The 20,126-nt window shown below is 42.4% G+C and overlaps 1 protein-coding gene across 6 annotated transcripts in view; it reads right to left on the minus strand.

Moving 5' to 3' along the window:
• ZNF800 (zinc finger protein 800) overlaps window positions 1–20,126 on the minus strand; it is a 201,745-nt gene that overhangs the window by 47,171 nt on the left and 134,448 nt on the right. For 4 of the 6 annotated variants that reach the window (XR_008628423.1, XM_055124660.1, XM_055124652.1 and 1 more), the window contains exons 1-4: window positions 16,330–17,017; window positions 15,708–15,828; window positions 9,768–9,863; window positions 1,440–1,583 (exon numbers count right to left, since the gene is read on the minus strand). Coding sequence is in view for 5 of the 6 variants with exons in the window: in XM_055124660.1 (XP_054980635.1) it covers window positions 1,440–1,583; window positions 9,768–9,863; window positions 15,708–15,768 (301 nt within the window). In the remaining variant the exon portion in view is untranslated. Of the gene's footprint in view, window positions 1–1,439; window positions 1,584–9,767; window positions 9,864–15,707; window positions 15,829–15,940; window positions 16,021–16,329; window positions 17,018–20,126 lie in introns of those variants that run through there. The other 2 variants (XM_055124654.1, XM_055124659.1) reach the window with 2 other exon arrangements.

Below are 20,126 nucleotides of genomic sequence, written 5' to 3' on the forward strand. Positions count from 1 at the left end.
TACTTAATGCAACAAATATTGGCTCCACTGAGACTTTATTAACCTAAAACAGCCTTCATCACAAAACTATTTGAGTCTCAGGTTTCCGATAAAATAACTGATTTTTAAAAATAATTTCACTAAAAACAAAACTAATCTTCAAGACCCAGAAAAGAGAAGAAAGAATAATATGTTAGTGTTTGCCACCATTCTTAAAAAATTTAAAAAAAAAACTAATTTGCTTTTCTTTACTCTATTTCCAACTTTCTCATGTATTTAAAGGAAATCTAAATGATGTCACTGTCACTGTCATCCCATTGTTCATCGATTTGTTCGAGTGGGCACCAGTAACGTCTCTCAATGAGACTTACTGTTACTGTTTTTGGCATATCCAATATGCCACAGGTAGCTTGCCAGGCTCTGCCGTGGGGACGGGATACTCTCGGTAGCTTGACGAGCTCTCTGAGAGGGACAGAGGAATCGAACACGGGTCAGCTACATGAAAGGCGAACGCCCTACCGCTGTGCTATCGCTCCAGCCCTCTAAATGATATAGTAACTAGTTATTAAAGAAATAAGAAAAAATGTCCCCTTCCTTCAAGAATTAATATTTTAACACAGAGGGGCCAGAGATAGAGCACAGCGGTTTAGGTGCTTGCCTTGAATGTGGTCAACTATAATTTAATTTCCAGCACTATATATGGTCCCTGAGCACTGCCAAAAATGACTCCTGAGCACCAACTAGAGCCAGAAGTAAGCCCTAAATACAGTCAGTTTGGGCCTCCAAACCCGGGGTTTTTAAACTTTTAAAAACCTTGAATATAAACTATCTGGTCCACCTAACTATCCAAAATTTTATTTCTTTATATTTGGACTAGAGTTTCTCAGGGTCTACTTCTAACTCTGTGCCCAAAGGATTTTTCAGTACCAGAGACAGACATGGGGCTCTATATGCAAAGCGTGTATTCAACCTGTTGAGCTGTCTCTCTAGTTCACATCCATTTTTCCCACTTTTTCTCTGCTTAAAATTTTTTTCTTGTTTTGCTTTTTGTCTTTTTTCCCTTCATATAGAATATTTTAATAAAGACATAATTGCAAATCTAAACCCAGAGACTTTGAGAGATATCCAAGAGAAAAGCACTACAAAGGGGCTAGCACAATAATACAGCAGGTAGATGTCTGCCTTGCACACAGTCAGTCCAGTGATTTCCCCCAAGCCCTCTAGGTATGACCCCTGAACACAGAGCCCAGGGTAAGCCCTGAGCATAGCAGGGGATGGCGCCAAAACCAAAACAAACAAACAAACTACAAAACTGAATATAATAGAGACACATCTATTTCATTTTATTCTCCATCACCGATTTATCTGTAAGCAGATACCAATTCCTTTTAGTCACAAATTATTGCTTAGTATAACATCTAGCTGTAAAATATATAATTGGATAAATGAATAAAACTTACTGTCATCCATCTGGAGACTCGGTGGACAGTAGAATTTCTTATGGGTAATTAAATTTGGTAATCCTCTGAAGAGACTGCGGCATAATTTACACTCAAAAATAGTGTCCACATCTTTTAATAAAATATGTTTAAGCTGTTTGGTTCCTAAGGGAAAAAGAAAAGAAAGCATAACACAAAGGCTAACTTTCATACAAAACTTTAAACTGGATAACGCTGCCTACATTCCAAAAGTGCAGTTACTCTAAAAATAAAACACCACCAACTTCTACAAGTATCTTCAAATCTGAGTTATAAGTGATGTTCTAAAGAAAACCCTACTATCATTTGGGATAGCTAAAATTAATTTTAAGTTCAGCAACCAGTCAATTTTTGAACTCTAAAAACTTTTGATCATCACAGTAGCCTGGGAATATAGACATTTATGACTAATACAAATTAGATTCAATAGCTTTACCATAAGAAGAATTAAATGTCCTCCCTCTGTGCTAAAGTTTTTAGCTGTTTCTTTCAGCTTCTGCTTTAGGAAATTAACATTGAGTATTGTAATATATCTTCCTAATTTCTTAAAGGCAAAACTGTGTCACAGGGTTGCCTGTAACTTTTGTTTTAATTCACCTCAAATCACTCAGGTTCCAGACACTGATACAGGATTCTCTACTAGAACACTAAATGGCTATAATAATCCAACGTGGGATGAGATAGCCATTTAGTGAGCCAATAGAAAATCCTTGCCTTTTATTTTATTTTATTTCATTTTTTGCTTTTTGGGACACACCTGGCTCTGCACAGGGGTTACTCCTGGCTCTGCACTCAGGAATTATCCGTGGCAGTGCTCAGGGGACCATATGTGATGCTGGGAATCGAACCCGGGTCAGCCGCGTGCAAGGCAAACGCCCTACCCACTGTGCTATGGCTTCAGCCCCGTTGCCTTTGATTTTAAAGTTTGCTTGCTCTTTTAGTTACATGATAAATTTACTCAAAGCCTCTCTTAAAAGCTTATCCCAACTGAAGTTAATTAAATATTGATATAATTGCCAGTTTAAAGTCTGTCTTCTCCATACGTTATAAACTCCAAAGAAGCCAGGAACAAGCTTAATTTACAACAATAAAGTATTCAATTCTGATAATACTCAATGAAGATTTTTTGAAGAAGTATCATTTATCCAAGGAATCTAAGCATTATGACAGAAAATAGTAAGCTGAAAGTAATAAATGCCAACAAACATCTGATCTATAAAAATAAAATATGCAACAGGGATGAAATGCAAACACATCTGTTGCCTTTCTTTCCTGAAGGTGCTTGCCACAGTTAAACTTATGGAAGCTGATCAACATTGCTTTCTAGTTAATCTTTAGTGTCCTCAAATTTTAAAAAAATGAGTATCAGAAAGGAAAAAAAGTTTCCAGGAAAAAATATTTCTACGACTAAATAGAGTCAAAGTATTCCACTATTAAACAAGCTCTGAGACTACTAAAGAGTAAACATAATCTTCTGTATAATTAATATTGCAGTATTTACTAAATCAAATATTTCTTTTTGTAGTCTGTTTACATTTCTGTATTAATCATTTTGTATTTTATTTCACTTTGACGATAGGTCAGTCCTCCAAAGTTTAATGCAAAAAGACTGATTACAACATTACCAGAACTTACTAGTGAGGCTGTAGAGATTCCAATTCTGGTGTCTATTTGTGTGACCTTAAACAGCTATATAATTTTTTTCTTTTCTTTTTTTTTTCTTTTTGGGTCACACCCAGCAATGCACAGGGGTTACTCCTGGCGGTGCTCAGGGGATCCATATGGGATGCTAGGAATCGAACCCAGGTTGGCTGCATGCAAGGCAAACGCCCTACCAGCTATGCTATTGCTCCAGCCCCACAGCTGTATAATTTTTACAATCATGTCTACCCAGGTTGTAAAATCAACAAACCAAAATAAACTATCTCAGGGACCAGAGAAATCGTACAATGTTTATAGCACAGCACTTGCCTTGCATGCGCTGATCCCAGTTCAATCCCCAGCACCACATATGGTCCCTTGAGCACCACCAGGAGTGATTCCTGAGCACCACTGGGTGTGGCCCAAAATTTCAAAAACAAAAACCAAACAACCTCAGATAATTATTTTTTTAAAGATACAATGACTGAAACCCAATCATGAACAACTCTGTAATTGTGTATGTCACTGATTCAATTAAAAAAAAAAGAAAAGAAAAATAAAACAAAAAAATATACAAACTAAAACCTCAGAAAAATTAGTTTTTACTGAGGAAACATATGTAATATGGATTAATTTCCACTATTTCACAAACTGAAGTAAACTTTTACTTTACTAGACCATATTATCAAAAGTCAAAAAACATTTTAAATAGCTTCAATATTATTCTTTACATGAAAGTATACTCACATTCATACAAACACACACACATACACACTCACTGTCTAGTCTATTTCACATTATGAAATATCTTGGCAGGTCAGTGGGGTTAAGGCACTTGGCTTTCACACAGCTGACTCTCTAGATCCCTAGCACTGCAAATGGTCCGCTGAGCATTGTCAGGTATAGTCCTTGAGTACCACCAAAAAAACCCAAAATATATAGTGGTAACAGACTGAAATAATACTTAGCTCTGAACATCATAAGTGTCTGACAAACAGTAAGTAGACCAATGATAGGATAACCAACTAAAACTTTTAAATTCATCTATAATTATACTGAGGAATTAGTTAAGAGGCCAACAAAAAGAGAAATTCCTAAACAATTCAATTCTAAATTTAAAAGCTCTGCTAAGAATGCAAGTCTGTCTTTCAATAAGGGTAAGAAAAATCATAGTACAGGGGTAAGGTTGTGTGTCTTGCCCGTGGCCAGCCCGGGTGTAATATGCAGCACTTCATACAGTACCCCAGCTCTACCAGGAGTGATCCCTGAACACAGAACCAGGAGTCAGCCCTGAGTACAGCCAGGTAGGGCCAAAAAAAAACAAAAAAAAGTTTGTGGCTAGAGAGATAGCACTTTGAGTAAGGTGCTTGCCTTGTACGTGGCTGACCCATATTTGACCCAACACCCCAGATGGTGCCCCCAAGCCTTCCAGGACTGATACTTGAGTGCAGAGCCAGGAGTAAGCCCAAAAATCAAAAACAAAAAAGGAAAAAGAAGAAAAAAATTGAGAGAAGACACAAATACAACTTGAAGTTTAACATATAAATTCAAATGAAGATTTAAATGGCAAGTACAACATAGGATTAAACATTTAAAAATTACTAGTAAAAATGTAAGAAAGATCTACATTCAGATCGATTTGTCTAACAGATTCTGTAAATCAACAAGAAAAAAAATGTATGTATGTACCAATTTCTTACAAAATCCAAGTAATAGGGCTAGTTTCATTTAATTAGAGAGTATATTTACTCCCAATAATCATTTTCACACCACTACCCCCAAAAGAGTTAGACTTGTTTTAATCTTGGCCAACCAACCATAATTATCTATCACAAATGCTTCCTAATCCACACAATTCACCAAATTTCTTTCATATCAATGGATTTACCAAATTCTCTCTCACTTTTCAGGCCTCAACAGGGTTTTTGGTTCTTTCTAACCCTGTCTACAATATTCCCCTTCTCTGGTCTGTTCAATAATTCTTCAGATTCCAAGGAAGATCTGTCAGGAAGCACTTCTCTTATTCTGTTTATAAAGAATATGCCTATACTCCCATCATACCTTCTGTATATATACAAGTTTATCCCACTATCCTGTAATGAATTACATATCTGCATTCCCATCAAACTGAAAGTTCTAGCAGAGACAATATTGTTAGTGCTCTGCATTACATTCCCAATCCCTGGGACCACATAAGGTGGTCATTTGGTAAGTGACATACTAGAGAGTTCTATGTTAAAAAAAAAAAAAAAAGAAGAAGCCCTGAGTGCTACTGGGTGTCATCAAAAACATAAAAGTGTTAGTAAAAAGGAGGGAAATTTATAGACACCAAGTGCCAGAGATGATCCTAGAAAAACTAACATGGCCATGGAATGATTCCAACAACGGGTAGGTAGTACAATACAGTCAAAGTAATGCCTGAAATTTTGCAAACAGGGATTTACAAACAGAAAAATCTGTGGGCTGAGGAAAAACAAGTCTTTTTTTTTTTAAATTTAAATAAAAGTGGGGGGCGTAGGGATGGGGAAAGCATAAAGAAGATGTATGAAAAAAATGGCCAATAAGAATGAAACAGTGATAATACATTTTAGGAAGGTACATAGAATGAAAAGTACACTACCGCTTCTATTGGGCAAAAAGTGGTATATATTCGTATATGTAGAGATAGGTTTCTAGGAGACACAGACCATGCAGAAGTAGCTATCGGACCAAGGGGTAACTCATGCCAGAATAGTAATACACGGGCCGGAGCGATAGCACAGCGGGTAGGGCGTTTTCCTTGCACGCGGCCGACCCGGGTTCGATCCCCGGCATCCCATATGGTCCCCCAAGCACCGCCAGGAGTAATTCCTGAGTGCAAAGCCAGGAGTAACCCCTGAGCATCGCTGGGTGTGACCCAAAAAGCAAAAAAAAAAAAAAAAAAAAGAATAGTAATCCATTACTTTTGTATGTCATTTGGTTAAATTGATTATCATTTACAGTATTACACAAATTCATAAAGTACAGATTCATACTTCACACCTCTGTATGTGACTACACCTCATTGTACACATTACTAAAGTTCTAGTACTATTATAAGACTATGAGTATCTAAGATTGTACCCCACATACACACACAGCCTACCTTCCATACTTATTTTAAACCAAAAAATTTCACATAATCCAAAAAGAAAAAAACACATTAGAATTATGTCACAGGGTCAGAAAGACAGAAGTTAAGGTGTTTGCCCAGCACATGGCTGACCCTAGTTTGATCCCTGGCATCACACACAGTCCTCTAAACACTGCCAGGGGTGATCCCTTAGTACAGAGCCAAGAATAAGCCCTGAGAACAGCAGGGTGTAGATCCAAAACAAAAACAAACAAAAAAATTATGTTACAGGCCAAGCTGCCAGAAATAAAGAGATACTGTAAGATCAAGAATATATAATATAAAGTCAGGAAAATAGCCCAAAGCAAAAGTTAAAGCATAAGAAGAAAGAAAACTAATCAAGCAGTCAATATAACACACATGGGATTGGTGGACCTAACTCGTAAGTTAATTACTTCCTCAGTCTTTTATGAACTTCCAGTTTGGCTAGAACTTATACCAGGTCATTGTCAGCCCGGTTAACAGGAAATGAATCATGTAAACAGAAACACAGAGTTGCTGAAGATAACTAACTAAGCTTGAATATGTAAAGGTAATCATCCTAACACAATACCACTACTACTAAATCTGAGAGCATCTGTAGATTAAGAAAAGCTAAGGAAGAGTCCCAGAGACAGTACAAGAGTTAAGGCACTTTTGCCATATGTGCAGCTGATCTGGGTTTCATCCCTGGCAATACAAATAGTCTAGAGACCTGCCAGGGGTGATTCTTAAGTACAGAGCCACCCATGAGCTCTGAACACTTCCGTGTTTCATCCCCAAAATATTTTTTTAAAAGGAGGGTTAGAGAGATAGTATAGTGACTAGGGCCTTGCCCCATAAGTTTGCCAGAGAACTACCAGCAGTAATCGGCCAGAGCATAGAGCCAGAAGTAAATGTTAAGCACCACTGGTGTGGCTCAAAAACGTAAGAAAAAAAGAAAACAAAGGGGTGGTTTGAATTCAAGTTCATTCTCTCTCTTGAACACATACATACTTCTCTCTCTCTCTCTCTCTCTCTCTCTCTCTCTCTCTCTCTCTCTCCTCTCTCCCTCTCTCTCTCTCTCTCTCTCTCTCTCTCTCTCTCTCTCTCTCTCTCTCTCTCTCTCTCTCTCTCTCTCTCTCTCTCTTCCCTCACATCTCTCTGAATTTCTTTCAGTAAAAACTATTTTGGAAGAAAGAGAACATATCAGAGTCCTATCCACAAGTATCTTTCAGAATATACCACTACTGGGATAGTTCCTTAAATGAAACACATGCAACCAAGAAAGGGATTAATCATTAAAGCACAATAGATAGAAGCACAGCGGGTCTTGGAGGAAGCTGCAAGTCTTAGAGATCTGAACCATGTGGTCCAAATTTTCATCCCATTCTCCCAATGTTTCAGTCAGCTACGGCCTGAATACCTAGATGTGAGCTAGTGCGCTAGAGATGTAACTCAGCAGCGGCAGCAGCGGAGTACTTGAGTGTGTGAAGCCCTGGATTTCATCCCTGCTACAAACAAAATAATAAAAAAAAAAAAGCTGCCTTAGGAGACACTTTTGATTATCCAGATGATGTGGAAGAGATTAATTACTATCTTAAGGAAATAAAAGTCACTTAGTCATAAGACACATGGTCCTTAAAAAAAACTTCCTTCTGATGGGCTGCAAAGGTGGCTGAGGGATGAAGGCACATTCTTGGGCCCTCACATTGAACCACCTGCCTAAGTTCCACAAAGGAGGTGAAAAAACAAACAGGGAGTTAGAGCGATATTATAGCGGGGAAGGCACTTGCCTGCACACAGCCAACCTGATTTCATCCCCATCATCCCATATGATCTCATGAGCCTGACAGGAATCATTCCTGAGCACAGAGACAGGAGTAATACCTGAGCACAACCAGATATGGCCCAGAAAACAACAACAAATTCCTTTTACAATCCAAAATTAATTCTCTAACACCACTCACATATTTCTACAATCATCTCTAGTTTGCACTACTGGATCCAAACATGATCACTGAGCACCAAGAAAAGTTATTTTTAAAATATTCACCTTACAAAAGTAATAAAAACACATGGATTTTGAGTACAGGACTTTATTAGTAGGTATTTTTATAAAGCAAATCATTTATAAATGAACCAACTCTAGTTTCTTAGCCAAACAGTACTATAATATGCTCAATTCTTCCTGCATTAAATGTATGTCAAAGAACAGGTGAAGTCTAAGAAATAAATCTTAAGGCCATGGAAACAAAAACTTTTATTTTTGATTAACAATCTATTTCTTAGAATCATAAAATAAAATAGACAATACTTCCCTTGCACACAGGTTTACAGACTTCTCAAAAAAAAAAAAACCTCACTAAAAGCAAGTAGTTTCATATAAATAATCTTCCTTTGTATCTTTGATTTTAGTAGTATATGAGCATTAAGGTAATAACAAAAATGTTCTGTTCCTTTTGTGTTTCAGTCATGTATGTTTGCTTATTCTGCTTATCTGACTGAACAGTCTGCAATGTCAGAAGAACCAAATCTACAAGGAGAAAAGTTTAATCCTAAGAATCATCGAAACCTAAGACCTTACTGATAATGCAACAAGTTCTAACAGTCCTCAATTATTTGTATGTAGGATGGCAACTACTACTTTAAAGTACTAGACTGCAACTATACATTTTACTTATCATACAGTTATTAATTATAATAGAGGTCACACAAATATATTTTGAAATATTAAAATTGGGACAAGTTGCCAAAGAGATAAGGGTTCAGGCGCAGGTCTTCCATGTAACTGACCACAATTCAATCCTGGCACCACATGGTCCACGCCAAGCATCATCTTAAAGGACTGAGAAGAGCACAGCCAGTGACTATGTCACCCTGGGGCATCAAAGGGCCTAAGCATAAGTGAATCTGTGGACCTTAACCTTGAATTGCCTTCTCAGTTGGTCAAGAATTACCAGTGGTGGCACTAGGCCCCCTGACTACCACCTGGAAGCCCCCACATCCCATTAAAAAAAAAAGGAGCAAAAACCAGAAAGAAGCTTTGAGATGTCTTTTCTCCTATCTTGTGCTCTGTGATCTATTACAGATATACAAACTCCAGGGTGAGGCAGAAAGTGAATCATATAAACCCAGATGACAAAGTAATTTCTCTGGAACAAGTGACACCTCAGATATTTTGAGTAAATAATCTATTCTGCCACAGTTTATAAAGACCCAATATAATTCAGTCTGCTGTTTGAGCTTATAAAGAAAATTCCAAAATAGGACAATGAATCTTTACTAAGAGTCAATTTACCAGCAAATGTCACATAATGTATTTCTTTAACCATAGTAAATACTTCTATTTCAAAATTAGTTAATACAACATATAGTACTAAGACATTTCGAGTCAACATTCATCTACTTTTTAAAAACACAATAAAATATTCTATAAAGAAAATCAATGTATATATTTTAATACTTTTTAATGAATTTTAAGTTTTCTTCAATTCTAAGGATTTCTAAGTCCTTTATAACTCCCATGCAAAGATTGAAAAATCCTAAAACATCCGTACCTGATCGAAAGCATTCAATTATTTGTTGAATACCAGATTTGGAAGTCTGTAGTGGTTGCTGTAACAAAGGAGCATCTCCAGGTTCCAGGATATAAACTAGATGGAAGACAAACACCCACCCCAATCCCCACAAAAAAAGGGTTATTTAAATCATTTACTATTAAAGTAAAACAGTGGTTTGCTACAATCATGTTAATCACACTTGTTTGTATGTATTTCACCATCATCTTAGTAAAGCAAAAAGAAATAATGGGGGGAAAGCTTAAGTTATTTTCAATTCAAGGCTATTTAAAGACTATATAAGGCTTACGTTTCAGTAGGTATAAATGCAACAATCCATCTATTCTAATATTATTTAGCACATATCCTTCATGTTTTCCTTTTATTCCCCTTGAAGAGCAATCATTATATTTAACCAAAATTCTAGAGCAATGGTGGCCTAGCCACACTTCATAAACCATTCCAAAACATTTGAGATAATCTATAGTTCACTGGACAATTATAAGAATAAAATTCAAAATCTGCCTAGGGAAATAACTAGGAACTGTATACATGTTAGAGGAACAAGAACAGTCACTGCAACAGTCCAGCACTGCACACAACTAAGAAAAATTTCAAGTGACTTAAAAAAGTCTTTCAATTGAAACCAGACTAAATAAAGTACAAAAGTATTAAGTTCAATTTTCACATATTGATGACAAGGTTGTCAGTAAAGCTTGTGCAACAAAAATGAGTTACAGATAGACTATATCATATCAGATAGAATTTTGTTAATATATTTCAGTGGATATGGAAAAGTGTATTTTCTAAGTATGTATATACAGATGCTAAATGAAACAACCAAAAAGTCTGGTGGGATACCAACGAAACTAAAAATGGACGACAGAGTGGCTTTATAAAGGTAATTTACACTTGCCACTCATACATACTAATGTCTCAAAACCTGTGTTTCTATAAGTATACATTGTAGAAAGAACACATCTTAACAATTCAAGCATTTTCATTTTTTTAAAATAAAAATTTTCAGAGATATTTTATCCCTGTTTACCCCAAAAATTATAAGATTAGCAATATAAGTACTGAATTAAATCATAACAATGTAATATAGGTAACTGAAAAGAAAACTGAGTTTTTCTATCATATATAAAATGAAGATAGTGGTGAAGAAAAAATGGTGATATAAGCTACCTCTTTTTTCAGATGCTATAAAGTTCTACAGTTATTATCATCCACTCCTGTGTGAAGTGATAAGCACAGAGATGTGCTCCTGCTTTAGGGCCCAGGCTAAATTTTGTCTCAAGACCAAATAATTCCATTAAACAAAAGTGTCCCAATTTTAAGAAATAGTTTCAGGATATTTTCAACAAATTGAGAACATATACATGTAACACTCATTTTGAGACAAATAATATTGTCACTACACTGTGTAAGAACTAGACCAGGACTGGTGATACAAAATTCTTTCCCTGCCTCTTACAAATGACAAGTAGGGGGGCCGGAGCGATAGCATAGCGGGTAGGGCGTTTGCCTTGCACACAGCCGACCCGGGTTCGATCCCCGGCATCCCATATGGTCCCCCAAGCACTGCCAGGAGTAATTCCTGAGTGCAAAGCCAGGAGTAACCCCTGAGCATCGCTGGGTGTGACCCCCCAAAAAAAAAAGAACAAATGACAAGTAGGGCAAATTAAACTTCCTGATCTCAGAGTTGTCATCTCTAAAATGGGGATAATAAAAGTATTTAATCATAGCTGTGTGGTGATTAATAAAAAAAACTAATTAAAACACAGACTTTGATATATTTAAGTGCTCAATGGACTACTATCATCAGTATCTTCATCATTGTGTACAAATCAGTAGGTATAAACGGAACAATCCATCTATTTCTGAAGCCAAAAACCGAAAAATAGTTTTCAAAATCTAAGTAAAATCTAACTCCTTAGAGAAATTGTAGCAGGTCTGTAAATACATTAATGATACTATTTATTTGGAGTCTTATTTCAGAACATTATTTGTACATTATTAACGGATAGCTATTCAGTAAAATGCTAACCGCAAAATAGAGGGTAGAAATGGTAGAGATGTACAGAACTGAAATTTTCAAGTTGTGGCTCTACAAATGGCAAGAAATCTAAAAGAAACCTAATGAAAACAGTAACCAGAGAGGATGGGACATGGAAAAACAAGAGAACTTCCCTTCCATTAACTAACATTCTCCAGAAAACTTTCTGTAATACATCGATCTCTACTTCCATATGCTGCTATCACCAACACCCAAACATGTATATGTGTGTATATATACATATATATGCATACATATATATGTGTATATATCCTGAGACACCAGTAAAAATAATTCCAAAGCTATGCATCCAATAGCTATGCATCTGCCTGCTATACATGTATGTCCGTGCAGCACTCATTGAAAGAGCAATTCTTCACTTAAAAACATACTCTCTGGGTCAAAGAGACAGTGCAGAGTTAAAGGCCTTGAAAGCAGTCAACACAGGCTCAATCCCTGGCATAGCATAGCCCCTTCTAACATCACCAGGAGTGACCACAGAGCATTGCTGAGTGCATGTCCCTATCCCACAGCCAAAACAAACAAACAAGGAAATCTAAACACATACTCTCAATCCAGGAAAACTATGTATTACTTTATGAAATCTCCCTTTATAGATCCTGTCATCCATCGCACTCAAAGTGAGACATATCCAGGCTACAAGAATATTTAGGGAGGAAAAACACAACATCTCCCTCCAATCAAAACCTCAAAGTTAACTGGCATTTTTCCACATCCTCCTAAGAACACATTTCACAAAATAAAATACCTATCTCTGAAAGTTTCTTTTACCTTAAAACAAATCCCTTAAAAGATTCCTCTACTTCTGATGCTTCTGCTTCTAACAGAGAATGGAAGCGAGAGTTTGAAGGGTACAGAAGTGATGTGTGGAGAGGTCCACATGTGATAACTGATGAGGCTGCATGATGGCTGGTTATTAGATCCCTTCTATCATTCTTTCTACTATACTTGGCGGGGGGTGGGGGGGCAAGGGAGCCTACCAAGCAGTGGTGCAGTGCTCAGCAGGCGGGGGACCCCACCAACAATTCTTGGCTATCTAGGCAGGCAGTTCAATGTAAAGGTGCAGTGCTGGGTTAGCAGTGCTGTTTAGGTCCTGACCTGGGGGTGCTGGGGAGCCACAAGGGCTGCACCCAGGGATGCTCTGGACAGTGTGGGATAAGGAGGACTGAACTCGGATCAGGCACATTCCCTAGTCTCTATACTATCTCCAACCACTCTACTTTTGAAAGTTTAAAAATTTGTTTCTGTAATAAAACATTCTTAAAAATATATATGAACAAGCTGGGGCTGGAGTGATAGCACAGCAGGTAGGGCATTTGCCTTGCACGCGGCCAACCCGGGTTCGAATCCCCAGCATCCCATATGGTCCCATGAGCACCGCCAGGGGTAATTCCTGAGTGCATGAGCCAGGAATGACCCCTGTGCATTGCCGGGTGTGACCAAAAAGCAAAAATAAATAAATATATATATATATATATATAAGCTTATAACATGATGTTTTATGGTCTCTGGATCCTTTCTACCAAGGCCTCAGGAATACACTGCCCCTATCCAGAATCACCCACTATGCATAACCCAAACCAGGACAGACTTCTGAGGTGAGACCATCTAAGCAACTTCTCCAACACTTCCTCCTCCTACCTACTGAGGGAATCCTCTTTTAAAACTCTACCATAACATATTCCACTCAGTACTGCAAATATCCTCCCACTTAGCACATGCCTTCCTCAAAAATAATGACATTTAACTACCTTGTAAGGTAAACTTTCAGCTTTCCACTAAATTAAACCCTCAGAAAGTATTTAATTCTAGCTATGAAAGGAAATAGCCACTAATTACTTTGGGCCTGACACTGAAAAATAAACTGTATGGAAAAAGTTCACAGTAGAAGACGAAAATTTAAAACTAACTCAACTAGTACAATTTCCTGCTAATTGGTGAGAAAAAGCAAAAAGTTCAAACACACGTTAAGTGTTCAACTATGGAAAACACTTTAAAATACATTAGTTTATAGAAAATTAGAATGCTAAACAAAGAAAGGGAGATCATAGATTAATTTGCTTATATTACTATCTGTTTTTATCTTCTCAGTCAAAAGTTCCATGGGGGCTAAAGAGATAGTACAGCAGGCCAGGTACTTGCTTTGCAGGTGGCTAAGCCAGGTTTGATCCCAGCACCCCATATGGTAGCCCCAGCCCAACCAGAGGTGATCCCTGAGCACAAAGCTTGGCATACGCCCTGAGCAATGCCTGGTGTGGGTAATAAAGAACTTTAAAAAGTTTTTTTAATTGCATAATTTTGGGGGTTTTTTTCTCTTACATTACCTAGGACAGTACCTAGCATCTAGTCATAGGTGGTGAAGAATAATTTCCCAGAGATATAAAGAGATGAATTAACAAAGAAACTTATTTCTAAAGATGATTTAATTACTAATTCAATTTAAGTGTTCTTAGGGAAAAGAACTGGGAAAAAATTGTCAGTGGAATATAAGTGCAAAAAGGAACTGTTTTCTACTTCAAAACTAGTCAATATTTGGTAAAACATGGGGAATAAATCTTCATACCAAACACAGCAATTATGCTGTGAAAAGGGGTGTGGAAGTTAGGTGAAGATGTGGAATAAAACTGGATCACATTCTAGGATTGCTATTTTACTATTTATTAAAGATCAGTTATTATAGATTTTCATTAAATCAGTAAGGATAGTAAAACAGTATCAATTTCATTTTCAGGTGAACCAACTTTCTAAAGACCCACAGCTTTCACCCTTTCCCACAGTCGTTTCTTCTAATAATTGTTTTAAAACACTTAAACCTGCACAGGAAAAAACTGAGTACCTTAGTAAGGTTAACGTACTCCCAACAAACGAAAGCATAAAAATTCCTAGTGACTTTTAGGCCCAAAATAACGACCTGCTTTGAAATGGACTATTATAATTCGGTTGAGAGATGGCATGTCCTTAAACGATTCCCTTTTAAGAAGTACCTGAATGTTTATGACTAGGTTCCAGGAGGCAGGAAAACCATCAGTAGCTACAAATCACACTGTCAACCTGAATTTCCCAAAGTTAAGTCATGAAATTCCAAAAAGCCAATGTTCTCCTTTCCCAAATTCAACTTCAGACAAGTTTCTTTCGCAAGTCATATGCTCCGTCCACGAAATTTCCTCCTTTCCAAACCTGACCTTAGCAAAACCCTAACTCTCACAAGTTCCACGATCTTTTTTCTTTTTTTAAAGCCCCTAAACCAAACTCCTTTTGGAGTTTGCGGTGGGCAACTACCAACGATCATCTGCTCTGATTCAAAAAAAAAAAAGAGGACGACGAGGGCTGACGACGAAGCACGAGAGCCTTTCTCACGCTTGCTTCAACGTCTCAACTTCGAGAGTCTAGCGACAGCCACGCTTGCGTTCCCCCTCATTTCCCCTTCTCGGTTTTACGCAAATCCACCCGAGGTGGGGAGACCGCGAGGGGTAGGGGTGCACTTGCTCGCAGGCTGCCCGGAGAGCCGAGAAGGGACCGAGGGATCGATCTCGTGGAAATGATTTAAGGGGACACTTTGCTGGACTTTGTTTCCCGCGGATCGCGAGCAACGGGGCGGGGGGCTGGGGCGGGGCGCGGGTAGTGGGGGTGGGGGGAGACCCCTTCCTGCTCCAAGCTTTCTTTCGGGCTTCAGGTCGGGGTCGGGGTCGGTACCGAGCTCGGGAAGGGCGGCCCGGGCCGGAGGGCGAGAAAATGCGAAGGCACCCGAGGCCGGAGAGCGGCGGTGCCGCCGGAGGGCGAAGGAAGCCGGGCGGGGGGTCTCGCGCGCGCGCGCGCGCGTGGAGGGAGGAGGTGGGTGGTGGTGGTGGGGGGGGGTCTACCTGGTTCACAGCATCCGTGGTGATGGTGGTCAGTCTGACAGTATTTGTCCCTTAAAGGCATTTTCAGTGGGCGCGACCTACTTTTCCTTTCAGTGTAAGCAGCTCTTCATCGCGGCCGGGGCTGTTGGAGAGAAAAGGCGCACGGCCGTCACCCACCCCGAACTTCCCGGGGGTCCTCCCCGGCCGGGGCCGCCCGCCGCGGCCGCCGCCCCCGCGCCGCGGCCCTCCCGCACCTCGTCGGGCCCCCGCCGAGGAGCAGCGGGCGCGCCGCACGCCGGCCGCGGAGACCCCGACTCCCACACAGGTTCGCCGGCCGACCCGGAAACGCCGCGCCGAGCGCGCAGGAGCGCGGGGCGAGGGCCTGGCCGGCGGCGCGGGCGAGCGGGCGGCGGCCTCGGCGGGCCCCGGGCGGGCGCGCGCGCGCGGGGCCGGGGGACGCGGGGTTGCGGCGAGCAGAGCCGGGCCGGAGCCCCCGCGGGGGGCCCGCCCGGGCCGGGGGCGCGGCGCCCGCCCGCCTTCCCCCACCCCCGCGGCGGGCGCGCCCTCCCACCACACACACGTGCGTGGGGGGGTCTCGCCCGGCCGAGCCCCCGTCCCCACCCCCCAAGTGCGCCCAACTTACTTAACTCCGAGGGCGGGCGGGCGGCAGGAAGGAAGGCCGGCGGGGGCACGGCGCGGCGCGGCGCGGGAGGCGGCTCCGGCCCCACCTGGCGCAGCCGCGGCTGTGACCGCGCGAAAGGGAACCGGGGCTTCGGGCCCGACGCGCTCCCAAAGAGTCCCCCGGCGGCGCCGACGCGGAAGCGCCGCAGCTCACCACGTCCCTCCGCGGCCCGCGGCGACGGCGGCGGCGGCGGCGGCTCACGGCGTCCCTCCGCGCCGAGGCGCTGGGCGGGCGGGCGGCGCGCGGGCGCAGGCAGTTGACAGGAGGAACCGCCCCGCAGCGGCCGCCGCCGCCGCCGCCGCCGCGGCCACCCGAGGAGCCGGAACCGAAGCGGCGGGCAGGACCCGAGGCGCCCCGCTCGCCGGGGCTACGGCGGCCGCCGGAGCCCGGCTCTCCCCCGCCCCCGGCGCCGCTCCACCTGCAACGGTCCCTCCGGCTGTGGGAGAGGGGCGGGGAAGCGGGGAGGGAGGGGGGCTCTTTCCCCCCGCCCGACCTCGGGCTTTGGGCGGGGAGCGGGGCAGGAGTTGCTGTTTCGGGAAACTTTATTAGGTCGGTCTCGCGGGCTCCGTTTTCCCCCGACGCGCCCGAGCTACCGCCGCGAAGCGGGGAGGCAGCGGGGGCAGCCGCCACTCTCCGGCAGCGACGGGGAGCGACGGACTGACCCCGGACGGAGATGGGGCGAGGGCAGGAAGTGACAAGCTCTCGGGGTGGGTGGGGGGAGTGTGGCCGGCGCGCCCGGGAGCGCCGCGCGCATGCGCCCGGCCCGCGGCCCCCAGCCGGTGGGGACGCGACGCGCGGCGCAGCGGCGGCCGCGCGCGGCCCGAGGGGCGGTGGCGGGAGAGAGCCGCGGCCCGGGGATGGGGGGAGGGTGGTCTCGGGCGGGCCACGGCGTCGTCCCGCCGCGCGGCGCCGAGAGCCCACCCACCCCACTCCCCGGAATGCGTGCGCGTCCCCCATCCCCGCCCGGGGGCCGGCTTGGCACGCCCGGGAGACGCGCTGCTCAGCAACCAAACTGTTGCTGCGGCTCGGGTGGACGTGCGAGTGCGGGAGGGCTGGGAGAGGACGCGCGCGCGCCTGAGAGAGCGAGAGAGAGAGGGAAAGACGGGAGAGGCGGAGAGGGGCCCGCAGCCCCGCTGCCCGCGCGCGCTCCTCCAGGTGTCGGCCCTCCGGGAGCGCGGGGCCCGGAACGGTGATGGGCGCGCAGAGAAGCGGTCAAAGTACCAACTTTTTTTTTTTTTTTAATACACCCATTCCCAGAGAGAGAGAGAGAGAGTGTGTGTGTGTGTCTCTTTCAGAACGTGCGGGTGTCGCTTGGGTTTGTCTGGTTAATCAGTAAATCAGGTCCCAGTGAGCAAAGCAGTCTAGGGATGGAAGGAGCCGATTTCAGCATCACAGGCATTTTGGAACACGAAAGTGAAGTTGGATCACGTGGGCTCTTGGCACTTTTCCCTCCCTGGCAGCACCCGGGGCCCCCTGTGGGGGGGGGCGGGGGGGGGGGGGGGGCGGATCTCTTGCAGGTTGCAGGGTCGGCTGCCTGTCAGTACTGGCCTCTCAGCCCGCAGGTGGCTTCTTCTGGGGCGGGAGAGGCACCATCCCGCCCCGAATCCTGGGACCCTTGGGCTAGCTCGTGTTGAAAAAAAAAAAAAATCGTCCTATCCTCTGTCAGGAAATGTTAAGGGAAGAGCGAGAGTCCCTTGCTTGCCCCTTTGCGGTATCTCCTCTGCGGTGCTTCTCCCCACCCCCACCCACCCCCCTCCAAAATCTTCTAAAAACACAACTAACTTGAAGGCGATTGTTTTTCTTAAGGTCCTGGAAACAGCATTTTAATAGCTAGGTTCTGAGGGTGTTTGAGAAGTGCAAACGAGACATCTTTTATTTCCAAAATTCCAAGGGGGGGTTGTCGGATACCCAATAACTGCTAAATGTGTTGTCTTAGAAACACTGAATGGAACACTTGCATAGGTGGGAAAGGGGGTATTGTAGAACCTATGAGGGGGTAATGGGAAAGGATAGAGCAATGATCAACTTTTAAAAAAGAACTTCAAGTATTGTACTTTCTACTCACGTTAACCAGTCATACTATGTTCGATCATTTTTCTGTTTCCTGTTGTCAAGAATCATCACAATATGAAGAAATGTAATAAAGAACCATAATTTACAAACATTAAAAACATAATTTACAAAGTTAAAATGCATTCAAGTGGTGGTGGTTGTTATGCAGTTAAAAAAATAGATTTTGTTTAATTGCATGCCAAATGCTTTAGAAATTTCAGTGACACCTTACAGTGGACTTGTAGTTAATTTGTATTTAACTTTGAAGAGAAGATGAAACCGTGAATATTATCTAGTAAACCTTACTTTATAGATGAGGAAACAAATCTGGAGAAGTTAAGTGATTTGCCAAAGGTCACACAGTAACTGAATCATCTAGCATTATCTGCTGTTCATTTAAAACTATCATGTCACTTTTAAAAACATTGCATACAAACCATCCCAGAAAAATCAACTACCTTTCAAGTACACTGCCGCAACCTAGGTGACACATTAGTGCAGTTTTAAAATAACTTTATGATCCATAGAGTCTGGAAATGGATCCTAATGATTAACCCAAGAGCTTTTTTACAATTTGGAATTATTTTCTCATCTTGAAAGCAAGAGAACATGATTACCACATGACAAACTACCCTGGAAGTAGTGCCTTACACCTTTATATACTCTACAGATAAGTAATTTGGACTGGTCTTGCAGGAACCTTGGTGTAACTGCTATAGTCATCTGCCACTTTGGCACACATTTGGCAGTTGGCAATGATTGTTGGCTGGAGCTGTCTCTGGCCTTGCATCCTCAGGATTAGCCTGGGCTGCTTCATATGGTGGTAAAATGCCAAGCAGGTACTGAGTAGGAGACTTCTTGCAACCTGAAGTTCTATGTTACATGACATCCCTTCCACCACATACTATTAAAATAAGATTAAAAAAAAAGCCAGTTCAAATGCAGGAATTAGGGAAATATATTATTGTTGGTGGAAGGGACTGCAGAATCATTTTACAAAGGGATATATATATATATGCAAGTAATGGAAAAATTGCTATGATGGTCTTTGCATATGGTCTTAATAATAAAAAACAGCTGAGTTTTTTTTAATGTTTTGTAATGACATTAAGAACTGCAAAATGGTCCAGAGAGAAAGTACAATGTTCAGGATTACTGTCTTGCACATGAACCCAGGTTTAATCCCTGGCACCCCATATGGTCCTCTGAGTACCACCAGGAGTGATCTCTGAGCACAGAGTCACGAGTAAGCCCAAGCACTTCAAGATATGGCACAGAAACAGACCCAAGACATCATTAGTTAAACCAGTTATCTAAACTTAAACTGAGAATTTGATGCCCTTGTGAACTTACCTTTCTTAATTTATTGATTTAAGATTTTCTCCTCTGTTCTAAAGTGATTCCTCCGCCCCTCTTGGAGAGCCCAGCAAGCTACCGAGAGTATCTCATCCACATGGCAGAGCCTGGCAACCTACCCGTGGCGTATTCAATATGCCAAAAACATAACAAGTCTCATGATGGAGACGTTACTGGTGCCCGCTCAAGCAAATCGATGAGCAACGGGATGACAGTGATTCTAAAGAGATCCCTGAATATAGCATAAAATCTCACCTTGAGGCCTAGAGGATACCTGTAAGTGCTAAAGTGATGCTCTGTATGCAGGAGACTAGGTTTGTTCTCCAGTACCACATGGTCTCTTGAGCACC

This window comes from Sorex araneus, chromosome 1 (genome assembly GCF_027595985.1).
Source record: "Sorex araneus isolate mSorAra2 chromosome 1, mSorAra2.pri, whole genome shotgun sequence".
Lineage (NCBI taxonomy): Eukaryota > Metazoa > Chordata > Mammalia > Eulipotyphla > Soricidae > Sorex > Sorex araneus.